This window comes from Podarcis erhardii (assembly GCF_964252035.2).
Source record: "Podarcis erhardii genome assembly, chromosome: 13".
In the NCBI taxonomy this organism is placed as follows: domain Eukaryota; kingdom Metazoa; phylum Chordata; class Lepidosauria; order Squamata; family Lacertidae; genus Podarcis; species Podarcis erhardii.
Window position 1 is genome coordinate 47135913 of NC_138502.1, and position 17943 is coordinate 47153855.

Genomic DNA, 17943 nt, shown 5'->3' on the forward strand with positions numbered 1-17943 from the left:
TGTCAACCTGGGAAGGTAGCCCACTTAGGAGAAGGAAAACTCTGGTCCTAAACCTCTGCTACCTTGCAGGATATCTTTGGGAGAGATGAGGCTAAGGAGTAAATCCTACACAATTCCAGAGTGGAGTCCATAAGGTAAAAAAGTAAAGGTAAAGGACCCCTGGACGGTTAAGTCCAGTCAAAGGCAACTATGGGGTTGCAGCGCTCATCTCGCTTTCAGGCCAAGAGAGTTGGCGTTTGTCCACAGACAGCTTTCCGGGTCATGTGGCCAGCAAGACTAAACCGCTACATGGAGGACCATGATGGAAGCCAGAGCACATGGAAGTGTCATTTACCTTCCTGCCACAATGGCACCTATTTATCTACTTGCACTGGCATGCTTTCAAAGTGCTAGGTTGGAAGAAGCCGGGACAGAGCAACAGGAGCTCACTCCATTGCCGGGGATTCGAACCACCAACCTTCCTATCAGCAGGCCCAAGAGGCTCAGTGGCTTAGACCACAGTGCCACCTACTCCCTACAGTCCCTAAGACAGTTGGATACCACCTTGTGCACCTCCTTCCGGCAACTCCTGCAGCTAAGCTGGTGGCAAATGTATTGCTCTGCTTTCCTTTGGACCACTTCAGCATAAAGTCCTGCGAATGGCACTGGCTGTCAGCTTCCTCTTCCACAGACTGTAGACCTCAACAGGGAAGAAATTAGGAACAAAGTTAGAAGAAGTTGGTACCACCTGCCATCATTCTCCATCTTTTTGCCTTTTGCCTGACACTCTCAAGGGGGACCAGCTGCCACTGGGTTCCTGTTTATGTGGTGTGTGTGTGTGTGTGTGTGTGTGTGTGTGTGTGTGTGTAACACACATATATTTCAGGTCTGTGTGCTGTTTACTAACTTTGCATGTCAAAGATGGAAATCTCTTTCCTTGAGAGAAGAAAGGAGGGATCGTTGTGTTGATGCATCCAAAGTTAGAAATTTCTAAGTCTTATTATTTCAAAGTGAATGCTAAGCATGCGTTTGAATCTCTCCCATTGCAACATAACAAAAGTGCTGAATTGTGCCCATTGTAGTTGTGAAATATTACCCATAAAAAGGAAATACACAGCACAAATGTTTTTAGAATGGAGCTGCGTTGTTGCTGTTTATGTTTGAATCCTGCTTCCTGCCTTTGAAAAGTCTTTTCCTTGCCCCCTTATTCACAGTTGAATAGCACACAGTTGTGCAAAAATTTATTACCTGCAGCAGTTCAGACCTTGTCAACAAATGCATTGTAAGCTGGATGGCAATAACTGCTCACTTTACTATACTGGAAGGATGACTGGTTTTGGCATAGCATTCCCAGAAGGACACTGTGGGAGTTCTGGGAATGACAGATATAGGCATAAGGTTGTTGGGGTTTTTTAATCAGGAAAGATGAGACATCAGAGTATACCAGTACTAAGCAAGGCTAAACGATGACTTATTTGAAAATTATAAAACTCTGTAAGTGCCAAGAGGAAGTAAATGTCAAAGGCTAAATAAATTTTATTTCAGCACTGTCATCTGTGAGCATTCATCCAATGCAACCCCCATTTTTTCAGCAGAGCGGGTGCCAGTGTGGTATCTACCCAAGAGTTCTAGAAAGCACTCAAATATTAAATTGCTGGTCTTCTGTATATAAAAAAGGAATATCTCCAAGACTGGCTACCAGAGGACTGGAATTCAGGTAACATGATGCCAAGATTTAATAAGAGATCCAGCAGGGATCTGTGGTATCGCATGGTGGTTAGATTAACTTCTGCTCCCAGTAAATTGATGGATAGCATTATTTAAGATAAAACGATAGAGCGTAGAACAGAAGAGGCCTCACTGAAGAAGACTCAGCATGACTTCTTCCTCACGAATCATTTTAGAGTTTTTGAGAACCTCAGCAAAGCATGTGGAGACAAGGCAAGGCAAGCTCCAAGCAAAGCGCTCTCTGGTTTCATCTCCTCTGTTGACGAGCCCCAAAGGACTTATTGGGAAGAGAACAGGAGAAAAGCCCTGCTAGATCAGACTAGAGGCCCATCTAGTCTTCTTCTTCTTCTTTGGCGATCACTTCTAGCTGAGTAGGATTGTCTTCCCTAAACACCGTTTTAACAGTGGGTCCGTAAGTGACTGTGGAGGCCAATTCTGGATCCACATGTCCTTCCACAGTGGGGACATAAGTTTCTGGGTGGAGGTTGATCATGGTGATGATTTGCCAAGTGTGCCTTCCTCTTAGTGCTTTTCTCCCTTATGTCCTGAGTTTGAGCGTCTTCAAAGTCCATGACACCTTTGGTAAAGGCTGTTCTTCATTTGGAGCACTCGCAGGCCAGCGTTTTCCATTTGTTGGTGTTTATACAACATTTGTTTTAGATTTGCCTTGAGAGAGTCTTAAACCTCTTTTGTTGACCACCCACATTACGCTTACCATTTTTAAGTTTGGAATAGAATAATAATCAGGCATCTGCACAACATCACCAGTCCAACGAAGTTGATGTTGAAGAATCATTGCTTTGACACTGGTGGTCTTTATTTCTTCCAGTACAGTGGCCATAGTTTGCTTGTTTTCCATCTAGCTTACCATCCTGCTTTCACACTAGCCAGCGTGGTATATTGGTTAAGAGCGGTGGACTTGTAATCTGGGGAACCGGGTTCGTGTCTCCGCTCCTCCACATGCAGCTGCTGAGCGACCTTGGGCTAGTCACACTTCTCTGAAGTCTCTCAGCCTCACTCACCTCACAGAGTGTTTGTTGTGAAGGAGGAAGGGAAAGGAGATTGTTAGCCACTTTGAGACTCTTTAGGGTAGTGATAAAGCGGGATATCAAATCCAAACTCCTCCTCCTCTTCTTCTTCTTCTTCGCCAAGCAGATCCCTGGCAGAACCTGCAAGCAGGACACGAACATAAAAGCTGAGCTCCCAAGCAACATATTGTTACATGTCCCGTATCTCAAAGTGGTGTGAGATTATAGGTGTACCAGATGCGCTAACCAGGGTCTATCAGGGGCAGATTTAGGGCTGTGTGTCTCCACTAGGCGCTGAGAAGGAGATGTGAGGCTCTGACAAGCTCCTAGGGTCCTCCCAGCTCCTTCCCAAAACCTAGTTAGAGCTTTCCCAGCTTTTGGAAGGAAGTGGTAGGGCTCCAGAACCCTGCCAGAGCCCTCGTGCCTCCTTCCCAAAGCCAGGTGCCTCCTTACCCACCTTCAGGAAGGCAGTGCAAGGACTGGAGTAAGGAGGGGCACCAAATTTTGGGCTCACACAGGGAGCCATTGTAGCCAAGTCTGCTCCTGAGTCTGTGTTCCCTTTTTGACAATGAGGCACGGCGGAGTTCTGGGATGTCTTTATGACCCATGGTTTATTTACACATATATACAACCTGAATTCAATGGAAGAATCTCCAGCATTACATTCGAAGAGGTTCTGGCCTCTCCCATTGCCACAGTACTAGGTTCAAAAACAGACGTCAGCATCCTGCTTTTTTGACTCCAGCCCACAGCTTAGTAACTCTGTTCCTTAACTTGCAACTGCCATTCTAAACTCTTAACTCTCCTAAAAACACTGGTCTTACCTTTAAAACGAAATGTTATTCTGCCCCCCCCCCCCCGCAGTGCACTGTTGTTTACCCATTCTTGCTATTTATTTCTACTGCTGTATTTTATTACAGTGGTACCTCGGGTTAAGTACTTAATTCGTTCTGGAGGTCCGTTCTTAACCTGAAACTGTTCTTAACCTGAAGCACCACTTTAGCTAATGGGGCTTCCTGCTGCTGCTTCCTGAAGCGTATGTAACCTGAAGCGTATGTAACCCGAGGTACCACTGTATTTCTTTTTGCTGGAACCGTGTTTTAATCAAAAGTTTTGATTTTACAAAAGTTTGTTCATGTCATGTGGGCTGGCTAAGGATGCCTAACACATGGCTTCCGCCAACAAAAAAATCCTGGGAACTTTAGTTTTCTTCTCACACAGCTACAATTCCCCACACCTTTTATCAAACTAGGGTTCCTAGGGTTCTTCAGAGGAAGCCCGGTGTTTAGAAGTGTGGTGTGGAACAGGAATGGTATACTACCTCTAGGATCGGGGACAGAAAGCAGCAGGCCTTGTGCTTGTGGGCTTCCCAGAAAGGCGTCCGCTTGGCCACGGGGGAGAGAGGACTCATGCTCCCTTCCAACTCTACAATTCTATCCTTCATGCGGATATTTGAAGATGGCTATCATATATCTCCTCTCACGCTCCTGTTTTCCAGGCTGAACATACCCAAGTCCCTCAAGCGTTCATCATAAGGCTTGGTTTCCAAACCCTTGATCATCTTGATGGGCCTCCTCTGCACACATCCCAGCTTGCAAATATCCTTATTAAATTGTGGCACTGGACACAGTACTCCAAGTGGGTCTGGCCAGGGCAGAATAAAGGTAAAGGTAAAGGGACCCCTGACCATTAGGTCCAGTCGTGACCGACTCTGGGGTTGCGGCACTCATCTCACTTTATTGGCCAAGGGAGCCGGCGTACAGCTTCCGAGTCATGTGGCCAGCATGACTAAGCCGCTTCTGGCGAACCAGAGCAGCGCATGGAAACGCCGTTTACCTTCCCGCTGGAGCAGTACCTATTTATCTACTTGCACTTTGATGTGCTTTCGAACTGCTTGGTTGGCAGGAGCAGGGACTGAGCAACGGGCGCTCACCCCATGACGGGGATTCGAACCGCCGACCTTCTGATCGGCAAGTCCTAGGCTCTGTGGTTTAACCCACAGCGCCACCCGCATCCGAATAGAGGGCAGAATAGAGGGCAGAATAGAGTGGGACTATTACTCCCCTTGACCGGGACACTATACTTCTGCTGACGCAGCCTAGAATAGCATTAGCTTTTTTTGCTGCTGCATCACACTGTTGGCAAGGCTTGCTTTCCACATTGCTTTCCACATATACCACTGGCAAGCCAGGTGACCCCATCTGACATTTGCGTAGCTATGTGCCGATCCTGCCTATGCGCCGATGGTGACATGGGTCGCTATGTTTATTCGTTTCGTTCGTTTGGGCAAAGCCGGTCTCCTTCAGCTTATTCGCGTGTCCTTCACGAAGACTGCCTCTGTCATTCAACCGCCCGCTCGCCCCGGGCAAGCCGCGCTCTCCAGCTCACCGTTTGCGCAGCGCACGGTCAGGACGCCGATCGCCTTTCCAAGGCCGTCGAGAGGGAATCCCAAGCAGCTCATGCGAAAATCCTCGAGGGCCGGCCGCTATGATAAATGCTTTTTAAAAAAAAAAAACACACCACACATTCCTCTTCCTCCCCACTTTGCGCGCAAGCAAGGCGCACCATTTAGTTCCATAGCCGCGCGCTGGCACCCTTGGGAACCAGCTTGGGGGGTCAGAAGAGAGGACCCTCTGGCAGCTCCACCTTTTTGGCGATGCTAGCGAGGGGGAGGGGGGGTCGTCAAGGAAAGGGGAGGAGCCAGGGGCGGAGCTAAGCGCGCCGCCCCTGCCCCCGCCGCCGCGCTGGTGGCTGCGCGCAGCAGCAGCACCAAGGCGAAGCAGGAGCTCGGAGTTTCGGGCGCGCTGCTGGAGACGCGCCGCCGGGGCTTCCCAACACCGTCGCCATCCCCGCTCGCTACCAGGACAGAGGACGAGGAGGAGCGGCTGCAGGGCCAGACGCCGAGCCGAGGAGGTTCCGCAGCGTCTCGGGCGAGGAGGAGAAGGCGGAGGAGGGCGACGACCCGGCTGAGGCAGCCGCCGACGCAGCCGCCCGCGCGCGGAGCCCATCCCGGGCGGAGCGAGGATGCTGCGCGCCCGCCCGCCGGCGCCGCCTCTGGCGGTGCTGCTGCCGCTGCTCCTCCTGCCCGGCGGGACGCTCCGGAGCGCGGCCGGCAGTCAAGGTGAGCGCGCCGGGCGAGGGATCGGGAGGGCGCCGGGCGTAGCGGGGCATGGGGGGCGCGCGAGCGAGCGCTTGCCCGGGCGCCAGTGACCCTTTTCTGGCGGCCCGCATCGGGCTTCGCGGGGGTTTCGGAGGCGCAGTCCATCCAGCTGCCCGGATGGGAAGGATGAAAATAAAAAAAGGCAGCAACGTTGGTTCTTCTCTTCCAGCCCATCTTCTCAGGGGTGAGGAGAGGGGTTTGGGGCTCGTGCGGCAGAGTTCGTGATAGAATGGGAGAGTTGGAAGGGTCCACCAGGGTCATCTAGTCCAGCAATGCAGGAATCTGCCCAACGCGGGGGTCGAACCTACGACCCTGAGATTAAGATTCTTATGCCCTTCCGATCTGGGGGTTGTGCCCACGATCTCCGCCGTATCAGACAGGCGCCGGGAGGCAATGCACTCTGCACCTGCTCAAGGGCGCCCTGGCCGTAGGTTTGGCACATCTTCCCGGGTTTGTTGCGGATGGGAGGTAGCGGTGCTGGAGATGGGAGCTTGGGCAAAGCACGGGCATGAAGCGAGCTCTTCTTTTTCATCTCTCCCCCCCCCCCCCAATCTGTAAGATCATTTCAGTAGCTGCTTCTCTCTACTTCGCTTTTCTCTGCCCGCCCCCCGCCGCCCCCAGTTGCCCTCTCATCCTCCCGACTGGTAGCTGCGGTGCTTTTTTCTGGGGGGGGGGGGGACGCAGGGGGACGCATACCCCTAAACATTTTAAATCATTTTGAATCTAAGTTTGGCCTCACTGAGGGGCAGCATTTCAATAGGAGTAGGAAAATCAGAGTACCCCTAAACATTTTTTTTAGGGGGAAAAAAACCTCTGGGTAGAGGGGTGAATAGGAGCAGCACTTTTTGCGGGGGAAAGAACTTGCCTGGCTCCTGTTACATCCAGGGAGAAATCTCCCCAGCGAAGGTTTTCCCCATTGCTCCCCCCCCCCCGCCCCAGACCAGGAAAATCTTCACCTGCTTTTAATGCCTACATGTTTGGCTGATGTTGATACTGAAGCAGAGGAGCAAAAAAAAAAAAAAAAAAAAAAAAAAAATATTGACAAAAGGAGGTGTGGGCAATTTTTTCCTGATCTTTCACTGCAAGTGTGTGAGTGAAGATTTGTTTGCATTTTAGTCTAAACAACTTCTGGTTATACATACAGTATAAGGGGTGGTAGTTGTTTTGCAGAATACAAGGGCCTTCTGAATACGACTCACACTGGTAGCTGTTGGTCCAGAAAGAACCATTTTCACAGAATTGCAAGGGATCCCTAAGGGTCATCTAGACCAACCCCCTACAACACAGGAATCTCAGCTAAATCATACATGATTTCAGCATCTCTCCATGATTGTGGTGGCCACCACAGGCTTAGAAGACTTTGCTTCAGTGGGCTGTTCAATACCGTTTTTGTCTTATTTGGGCTGGCAGGATCACATTGTGAAGAAGATTCAGTGTGTAGAGCTATGGAGATGGCTCTTCTGGAGTGCAGGGGATTAGTCTGGGAGAAGAAGTGCTTCCCCTCAGATTCTGTGGGGCTAGGATGAGCAAAGAAAAACCCACCATCCAGCAAGCAGGTTTTCCGCCTGTCCCTTCCTAAGGCATATGTCTGTGTCGGTGGCAATAGCTGGCAGGTCTTATTCCTAGCTCTTATCAACTGAACACCCCCCCCTATAATTTTTTAAATATAATGTTATAAAATTATAAATTGGTGGTGCCTTTAGAATTCCTGCGTTTGAGTTGGTTGAAGGGTATGGGAACGGCTTGGACAGTATGCATTTAGATGGAAAAATAACTCCAAAGTGACTTATTTGTAGAGCTACTTTGTGTGTAGGAAAGCCAGTTCATTCTGCTCACTTAACTTGAGCTGTATGAAGTCTGTATAAAAAGGTGCTTATAAATGACCTCCCCTATTTTTATAGCATTTCCCCCCTCCAGATTCTAGTATGGCGAGCTTAAGTAGGGGTTATAAGACTCAGATGCCATTTTTGCATGTGTTGGGTCAAAGGTGTGTGGGGGGGAGCAGAAACTCCTCAGCGAGGGGTGAGGAAACCCAGTTCTTCCTGTCACCAAAGAGAAGTGGGATTTCATATCTCTTTCAGTTACTTTCATAACTCCTGGGATGATAGCCTTTGCCATGCAATGAAATCAAGATACAGTGAGATCTGATGAGAGTGTTTGTGTGTGCTCGGAAGAGGACAGTAAATGAGCAATTTTGCAACAGGAAAGCCAGATGCTTTTGGAAGATTATTGGCATCTAATAGTTCTTTTATTTTGAAGCCAACGCATAACAAGGTTTGTCGCTAGATGAGGATTGGTCTTGTTATATTGCCTGGTTTGATAGTCAAAGCCTTACTGGCAATGCCTCTATGTGATGTGAACTGAGAGAAAGGTTTCCTGACTATCGCCCAGAAGAAAATGATTTGTCAAAACAAAACAAATCCTTCTTTATAGGTGTAATCCCACCCCCCCATGGAAAAGCCTAAATTGTGGGGTCTGCAACAAGCTGCTGCAGTGTTCCTGTCAGCCATTCTCTCTCAGCAGGACATTTCCTTTCTGTGGCTACTGAGGGTGTTTAGCCTTCACTGCCCCCAGTTTCAAGACTATCATTTTGCAAACCTCAGGGATATCTCTTCCACCCTACAGTTGCCCTTTTTTTGGCTGCAATGCTGTCGACACCAAACACATGAGTTTGCTGTTTGAATAAGTTATTGTAACACATGAATACTTGTGCATGGGGTGTTAGCCTCCATAATTAGAATAACTGTGTCTATAGCTATATTGATGTTTGATTGAACTGTTTGATCTGCCCTTCATGGAATAATATTTCTGTGCTGAATGCTGTCATCTGGATGACGGGATGCAGGACATTAGACATTTCTAACACAAAGGCATTTTACCTTGCTCACCCCCCCAACCCCCATGATCTGCACTGATATGGTAATGAGAGGCTGGTGGATTTGGGGCTTGGAAAATGTTCACAAGCATCTTACTTGGGAGAATGGGTGTGAAATCTGCTGGGAGCCCTTTCTTTGTGGGAGAAATCTCCTAAGCCAGGTCTCCATTGGTGATCATATAGACAGTTCAGAAATAAACCCAAACGGTGATGTGTGCTAATTATACTTTGCAACCTAAGGCCAAGGGACGCGGGTGGCACTGTGGGTTAAACCACAGAGACTAGGACTTGCCGATCAGAAGGTGCGGTGGTTCGAATCTCCGCAACGGGGTGAGCTCCCGTTGCTCGGTCCCAGCTCCTGTCAACCTAGCAGTTTGAAAGGACGTCAAAGTGCAAGTAGATAAATAGGTACCGCTCCTGCGGGAAGGTAAACTGCGTTTCCGTGTGCTGCTCTGGTTCGCCAGAAGCGGCTTAGTCATGCTGGCCACATGACCCAGAAGCTGTACGCCGGCTCCCTCGGCCAGTAAAGCGAGATGAGCACCACAACCCCAGAGTCGGCCACAACTGGACCTAATGGTCAGGGGTCCCCTTTACCTTTAACCTAAGGCCACCATGGTTAGGATCTCCCCTATTTAGCACTTGTCTCTAGACATAGTGACCTATAGAGATGGATCAGTAGCATGGCTACAGTTTGTCAAAGCATATGTTACACCAAAGTGCATTTAACACATATTGTGGCTTTTTATTTGCTAGATGACCAAAACCCACAGTTTGCCAATGCACTGCCATGCCATATCATGGTTTGGCTGCCTCAACCATGGTGTGGCACGATTTCTGAATTAAGTCCTAGACTGACAGAGTTTCCTGATGGGCAGTTAGGTGTATTTGTAAATACAGTATACTGTATGTGTGTGTTTTCAAAAAGTTGGCACTCCCAGAAAGATGGATTGAGGAAGGCAAAATATAGCTAGGAAGTGAATTTATTTATACCTTGGCAGAGATCAGTTGATGCTATAATTTTGTTCTGTGCGGCATGTTTTAGTGAGGGGCCTGGGTGTCTTTCTGCTTAGATGGAAAGCATGCGTTTATTCCCTTAGGAAAACATAGTTTCTGACTGGAAAGTACTCAGTCAAAAAGCCCAGAATTGTGTGCACAGTGCTGACTGAAAATTTCAGCTCCGGGAGAGAGTCAGAGCTGCTGTTTTCCCAGATCCATCTTTTGGGACAGTGTATCTTGAAGCTCATAACTTTGAGATGTGTGGGAAGCCTTTTCAGTTATGCCCTCCTAATATTTCATTAGCATGGCAAAATGAAATTAACCCTAGTCACATCCTACAAAGTCAACATACATGCTGCAGGAATGACTGACTTTGTGGAACTGAGCAGGTTATTGGCTTGAAACTGCATAGCCAAATTTGGAAGAGGACGGGGGTGGGGGGGAAGGTTGGAAAATAACCAATGAATTATGCAGTCAGATACAGGATTGTTGCACCTTGTCTACTTGGCTGCTTCCGTTCACCCTCTGTTCCTGCCCTTTTAAGAGGGACATGGCATTAGAAGTGAACCAGGGTTTATTCGCTAATGGCCAGTTGGTACCATTTGGAAGTTTATTTATAAACAAGCATTATTTGACAAATGCTTTGCACAGCAGGGGGTGCCTTGGCCAATTATGACCGAACAACACTGTCTGTGGAAGTGGCTCGCCTTGCAGAGAGCCAGCCACCATTCACTGCGACAATAGTCACTAATGTCCTTTTTCTAGGGTCCTTGGAAGTTCAGCTCCCTGAAGCGTAGCTGTACTCCTTCCAACATGTGGAATAGAACTGAGGATCACTTGAGCTGGTTCTGAAGGCTGATGGAAAAAGCTTAAACTACCCCCCCCCTCCACTTTTATAACCACTGTCAGGTTTTTTTTTGTTTTTTTTTTTAAAAAAGAAGATTATGGGCCCAATCAAGATTTCATTGATTTCAGCGAGTTGGCATATTCTTAACTCTCCCCCATTAAAATGAACGAGTCTTGAAACTATTAAAGAATCTTGCTGTATAATTCAAAGAGACTTTTTTATTTTTATGAAGTTTAATTTTCCGGCAAAGATCTTTAATCGCTTGGCTTTGTAAGGGCACTGGTTTCCCCCCCTCCCACCCTCGCTTTTCTTTGAGAGCTAATAATTGGAATTTTCTGTGGCCTTGTAACAAATATTATATCGCTGTTACATCTGAGTGAATGTTAGAGGATTTGGTTCTGGATAGAGAGATTTCTAAAAGTTAACCTGCCTGCTCTTCAGAATTATGAGTGGATCAGCAGTGATACTTTAAAGCAGCTAAGTTGAAAAGCACTTGTCAAGATCTCCAGAAACCAATGCAAGGCTGAAATAGGTTTTTGATTAGCACTCTAATGACATCACTGCTATACTTTACTGGTCAAGACCTAGCTCTTTTTTTAAATTGGTACTTGCTGCTCAGTTGTGCTGCTAAGGCAGGCATCCCCAAACTCAGCCCTCCAGATGTTTTGGGGCTACAACTCCCATCATCCCTAGCTAACAGGACCGGTGGTCAAGGATGATGGGAATTGTAGTCCCAGAACATCTAGAGGGCCGAGTTTCATGATGCCTGTGCTAAGGGTATTACGGTTTTAGCTCAGCACTGTTTGTTTAATTGCATGTATTGTAACTTGTAGGCTACAATCCTGCACTCACTTACTTGGGAGGAAGTCCTTTGGAACTCAGTGAATTCCACACCCCCGGTAGCCACATATAGGGTTGCACTGTTAGCGTGCCATTTTATGTGCACCAAATACCATGTACAAGCAGCACTTGAAAGCCATACAGTCGTGAAATATTATAAATAGTAAATAATAAGCGCCGTCTCTGAGAAGCTCTGTTTCAGGTGTTGCTTTGCCAAGTAGTTTTCATTCCCTTTCTTCAAAAAATAAATAATAATAATAAAAAGCAGGTGTGGGGATCAAGCTGTTACTTGAACTTCAGATGAAGAATTGTGCTGTAAATGTTCGTACAGGTGTTTTCATAGTGCGCTCAAGGCAGATGTTGTATCATAGTGGTTCCATTTATGGTTCAGACCCAGCAATGGTTCTCAAAGGGTATGGCAAGCGTGGCAGGAAGATTCAAAGACAATCAAAGAAACAATCAAAGAAACAGTGTAATATAGTCCAGCGCAGTTTCAAAATAACTTTTGTTTTGACGCACAACCGTAAACAGTATCAATATCTCTCTTCAAGAGCATTGGCTACTCTTCTACAGTTCTCCACAACAAATGGTTGTGAACAGGGGTTTTCAACTCTGACAAATATGAAAGATCAGAAAAGAGCAAGGCTTCTTTGTGTTGATGAGGAGAGGAGAGTTTGCCTGTCTCAAATTAGACCCAATATCAATGAGATTACAGTGGTACCTTGGGTTAAGAACTTAATTCGTTCTGGAGGTCTGTTCTTAACCTGAAACTGTTCTTAACCTGAAGCACCACTTTAGCTAAAGGGGCCTCCTGCTGCTGCTGCACTGCCGCCGCACGATTTCTCATCCTGTTCTCATCCTGAGGTAAAGTTCTTAACCCGAGGTACTATTTCTGGGTTAGCGGAGTCTGTAACCTGAAGTGTCTGTAACCTGAAGCGTCTGTAACCTGAAGCGTCTGTAACCCGAGGTACCACTGTACTGGGGAAAAGCAAGCTCACACCACTCATTGAGTTTGTATACATACTTAAAGTACATATGTTAGAGGCTCATTTATCATTATATTTTGGGAATGATTTATGTTCTTATGCAGCTGCATTGTTTTATACTTTCTGATTATATTATAAAGTAGCTGTGTTCTGTGTTATAAATCAAGCACTGCTAGAAGTTGTTTCTTACTGTTTTCCAATGTATTTTTTATCATTTTTTTTAAAAAAAACCTGGTGTGGTGAGAGCAAGTTTTTATTCTGTGTGGCCCATAGGAAAAAAAGATTAGAGAATCCACTGGTTTAGAGAATCAGAAACAATGTGTGTTTGTTGCATCCCATCCCTCCTTTGCAGTTTCCCTTCTCTATTTCCTGTTTAGCATTTACCATACTTTATCATGACAACTATGGCAGCTTTGGAAAGGAAAATGAAGGTACATTCTTTCACCTTTGGTGGACGTGCCCAAGGATTAAGGCTTTCTGGGAGATGATTTATAACGAAATTAAAAAGGTATTTAAATATACTTTCTTGAAAAAACCAGAGGCCTTTCTCCTGGGCATGGTCAGCCAATTGGTGCCAAAGAAGGATAGAACTTTCTTTATGTATGCTACAACAGCAGCAAGAATACTCATCGCGAAGTATTGGAAGACACAAGATCTACCCACCCAGGAAGAATGGCAGATGAAGGTGATGGAGTACATGGAACTGGCGGAAATGACTGGCAGAATTCGAGACCAGGGAGAAGAGTCGGTAGAAGAAGATTGGAAGAAATTTAAAGTCTATTTACAGAAACACTGTAAAATTAAGGAATGTTAGAGGGAGGTTGGAATGAAGCTAAGTGGTTTTAGCAATAATGTTGCTAAGGGGTATATAAAAATGGATTGTTAACATGTAAAAATGTAAAGTTATAATATATTACGATAAAGTATCAAGATAATTGTAAAAAGGGTAAGGATTTGCTGAAACAACTATTGAACTAGAATACAAAAGAGGGAGGTGAGAGGAGGTCAGGGAAATAAGTAAATGAAAGACAAGACATGGAAAGATTGAAATGTTTTTAATTGCTTTTTTACTTTTTCTGTACTTTGTATTTTTTGTTTTCTTTTTCTTTTTTCATTTTTGTAATTCTTCTGAAACTTTAATAAATATTATTATATATAAAAAAAACTATGGCAGCTTTGGAGAGGTGATTTTCTCACAACTGACCTTGTCTGAAGAAGTGTGCATGCACACAAAAGCTTATACCCAAAACAAACTTAGTTGGTCTCTAAGGTGCTACTGTGCAATTTTTTAATTTTTTTTATTTATTTCGACTTGTCAAGGAGAGATAGAGTTAAACATTGTCTCCTCACCCCCCAGGGTCCTGGAGCCCTTTACGGCTTCTCCATGGTTGCTATTAACATAACAAAAATGTGCATGTTAATTGCATTCCTGCAATTAATGCCCCATCTAGTTTGGCCTTTAGTCAAGGTTGTAAAGTTGCAATTGAACTTGTTCTTGTTTTGTCCTTTTCTGGAAAAGGAAACCATGGAGATGTGCAGAGTAAATACAATCCCTGCATAGTTTGGATCTTCCTTAGTGCTATCTTTTAGTCTCCAGTTGACAAAAGAGGGAGCACTAGAATACAAGATTCTATTTTCTTCATGCTTTTCTCTCTAATGAATACCCAATGTGGAGGCTAAGAAGATTGGGAGACAATAAAATTAAGGAAAAAAAATTGCACTTAATGTAGCTTTCCCTATAAGTTTTATTTATCTTTATCCTATAAGTTTTATTTATCTTTTTTCCACTGTTAGCTATTGTCAGGGGCTCAGGAGCAGAGGCACAGGGGAGAGAGGAAATGGAGAGCGAAGGGGAAGAATCTGAGGGCAGCGTAGGGGAGTATGACAGTGGCCCGAGAGATTCCATGAGCTTCTCCAGCGGGGACTCCCAAAGCAGCAGCGGGGGATCAGGACCAGCTCCCCCACCAGAGCGTAGTGGGGGGGAAGAGTCCCATGTATCAGGGCCAGCGTCTCCTCCAGCAGGGAGAGAAGATGAGTCAGGGCTGACCACGCCTCTATTGGAGAGTGAGGGAATGGAGGGGGCGTCAGGTCCAGCTAGCCTCCCCGAAAGGGGAAGCAGTGACAGGAGCAGTGTAACGGTCAGGAGGAAGGTTGCCGGCTGGGCGCGGGCGCCAAGTTCGAATGTACAGGCGCGCGGGACAGCAGAAAACCCGGATTGGGAACCAGGTCCTAAAGCCCGCCGGAGGCAGGGGGAAGACTCAGGGGACTCAGCGTCAGAAGAGTCTAGAAAGGGCAAGACCCCAGCGGACAGGCGGACCCAGAGGAGGAAAGAGCAAAGGAAGAGGTGGAGCAAGGCTAGAGTCTTAAACTGGTGTCTGGGGGGAGGAGATTCAGACGGAGCTTCAGCGGTCTAGAGTTTGAGACGTAGAGCTGCGCGCCTCGGCTTTGAAATCGAAACTGAACTTCAATAAAGACTTTTGTATATAACAACGAACTGGCGTTGGTCCTTTGTGAGCTGGGACCTCGGGCAGCTCTGACAGCTATATATATGTAGCATATATATAGCATATACATATATATGTAGCAACAAAATAATTTGTTGGTTATTATTTTGAAACTGCCATCTGAGCATAATCACAAGAAAGTAAGCCATGAAACTCAGTGGGATTCACTTCTCAGTAAATGTGTTTAGGGTTGAGAGTTGTTTTTTTAATTAAAAAAAATAATCTAAGATTGAAATGTATGTTAATCAGGCAACTTGTAGGAGAAATAACTGCTGACACCAGCATCCTTTTTAAAAACTAATAAGTGTGTGTGAGAGAGATAAAAGTGATTCCCAGATATAATTATACAGTGTAAATCTGGAGAAATTAAATCTAAGGCTGATGAACCTAATTGTCTTGATGATTTGAGAAGAACAGGCGCTCATATTAAGTCACTTGTTCCCACATTCTTAGAATGTGGGTTTTACTTTTTATATGCATGATTTAAAGAGAAGGAAGGTGGACAGACCAATAGAGTTTGTGAGATGGAGCCATGCTAGGGAAATCCTGCTGACAATTGACTTGCATGGAGAGTGTGCTGTCATGATAGACACAGCATTATTTCATCAATCATGCATGTTGTTGCATCTATGCATTAAATTAATTAGGTGTGAAGTCCCTATAAGTAGACTACAAATCTGCTTTAACCTTCTGTCAGTAAGGTCAAATGTATTCTGTTGGCACATCATGCAATTTCTTACAAACTGGATAAACTTTCTTTCTTTCTTTCTTTCTTTCTTTCTTTCTTTCTTTCTTTCTTTCTTTCTTTCTTTTAAAAAATTGATTCCCCCCATCTTAAATACTGTAATAGCTGGAATACTAAGTAATCTGAATATCAGCATGCTAAAACAATTTTTTTTTTTAATTATGGTGCTGGAGGAGACTCTTGAGAGTCTCATGGACTGCAAGAAGATCAAACCTATCCATTCTGAAGGAAATCAGCTCTGAGTGCTCACTGGAAGGACAGATCCTGAAGCCGAGGCTCCAATACTCTGGCCACCTCATGAGAAGAGAAGAGTCCCTGGAAAAGACCCTGTTGTTGGGAATGATGGAGGGTACAAGGAGAAGGAGACAACAGAGGACGAGATGGTTGGACAGTGTTCTCGAAGCTACAAACATGAGTCTGACTAAACTGCGGGAGGCAGTAGAAGACAGAAGTGCCTGGCGTGCTCTGGTCCACGGGGTCATGAAGAGTCGGACACGACTAAACGACTAAACAACAACAAGAAGCATGGCATCTAAATAATGTTTTGGATGGAAGATCCAAGAAGAGAAAGCTTCCTTGTTTGGATGAGGAGAATTTGTTTGTCTCAAATAAAATAAATGAGATAGCCCAGAAAAAGCAAGCGCACACCTCTCGTTGGGTTTGTGTACCTATTTAAGGTACATTCAGGTGGCAGCCATTTTAACTGGGTCCTTTTGGACCTGGGAGAAGGCAAAGTGGGGCAGAATATGCTTATACGCTTATACGCTGTCGCATGCAGGGGCTGGGAATGGAACATCCATGCAAAATGATTGCTTCCTGTATGTAAGAGGCTCATTCATCATTAGGGACAATTTCCAGGGTTTGTGGCTGGATTCTGCAGAGTAGCCTTGCAGAATCAGTGTGTAAGACCTTTTCAAAGAAGCGCACGCCTTTGTTTTCCCAGGTGACACGATTCCTCAAGAGAAAGAGGAAGGAAACGGTGAGCTTTTGGAAAGTGAACAATTGTTTCCATTGCATGGATGGAACTTTCAGCATTTTCCACGTGTTGTAATTGTGACTTCTACCAAGGCGTCGTCTCTTGGGGGAAAGGGCTTCTGTAAAGCTTCCTTTTGCTTTGCACAAAGGCCCTAATCTGTTCCAGGCAAGAGAGCACCTTGGTTACAAACGGCATGTGCTCATTTTTAAGAGAGAGGGAGCTGAGCCAGTGTGGTGTAGTGGTTAAGAGCGGTGGACTCATAATCTGGTGAACCAGGTTCGCGTCCCCGCTCCTCCACATGCAGCTGCTGGGTGACCTTGGGCTTGTCACACTTCGCTGAAGTCTTTCAGCCCCACACACCTCACAGATGTTTGTTGTGGGGGAGGAAGGGAAAGGAGAATGTTAGCCACTTTGAGACTCCTTCGGGTAATGATAAAGTGGGATATCAAATCCAAACTCCTCCTCTCCTCCTCCTCCTCCTCCTCCTCCTCCTCCTTCTTCTTCCCTCCACAAATGCAAGAACAGGTCACTTCACCCACGGCACAAATTGACCTTGTTTGCACTTCTGAAATAAAACTTCTGAATTCAGTGAATTGGTATATTTTGGCTTGCATTGTTTGTTTTCAGGGTTTTTATAGTAGCATCCTTCTTGGAAGGATGGGTTTTGTACAGAGAAACGAAGGCTAGGCTTGAAAGTTAGTCTAGTTGACCAGGGCATGGGTGGAGGGCAGTGGGTGTGGGCCGCCCCGGGTGTCACAACTGAGGGGGGTGACAAAATGCCGGGCAGCACTCACCGCGGGGCCTGCAGTGTGTCTGAGTTTGGGTGCGCGCAGGCTCTGCACTGGCCAAACAGTCCACCCCCTGCCTCTCCCCCAGCTGTAGGGCAGCTGAGTGGGAGGAGGCAGGCAGACTCTGGAGGCCCCGCGGTGTGCCCTGCCCCAATGGGTGGCTTGCCTCGCCCTCACCCTGCCCCTATGGGTGGCACGTCCCTTGGCGCATCACCCCAGGGGAGCAAGCGGCTTCCTCCGCTGCTGAACCAGGGTGATACAGTGGTGCCCCGCAAGACGAATGCCTCACAAGATGAAAAACTCGCTAGACGAAAGAGTTTTCCGTCTTTTGAGGTGCTTCGCAAGACAAATTTTCCTATGGGCTTGCTTCGCAAGACGAAACGTCGGGCGAGTTCTTGCGAGTTTTCCCCCCCCCCCTTTTTCTAAGCCGCTAAGCCGCTAATAGCCGCTAAGCCGCTAATAGCCGTGCTTCGCAAGACGAAAACACCACA

The 17943-nt window shown here is 46.4% G+C and overlaps 1 protein-coding gene across 8 annotated transcripts in view; it reads left to right on the forward strand.

Moving 5' to 3' along the window:
- The first annotated feature begins 5755 nt into the window (after positions 1-5755).
- Positions 5756-17943, forward strand: part of EPHA5 (EPH receptor A5) — a 255158-nt gene continuing 242970 nt past the window's right edge. For 3 of the 8 annotated variants that reach the window (XM_081836267.1, XM_081836268.1, XM_081836265.1), the window contains exon 1: positions 5757-5856. In XM_081836267.1, coding sequence (XP_081692393.1) covers positions 5760-5856 — 97 coding nt within the window. In that variant the 5' untranslated portion in view covers positions 5757-5759. Of the gene's footprint in view, positions 5857-7431; positions 7452-17943 lie in introns of those variants that run through there. The other 5 variants (XM_081836263.1, XM_081836264.1, XM_081836269.1 and 2 more) reach the window with 3 other exon arrangements.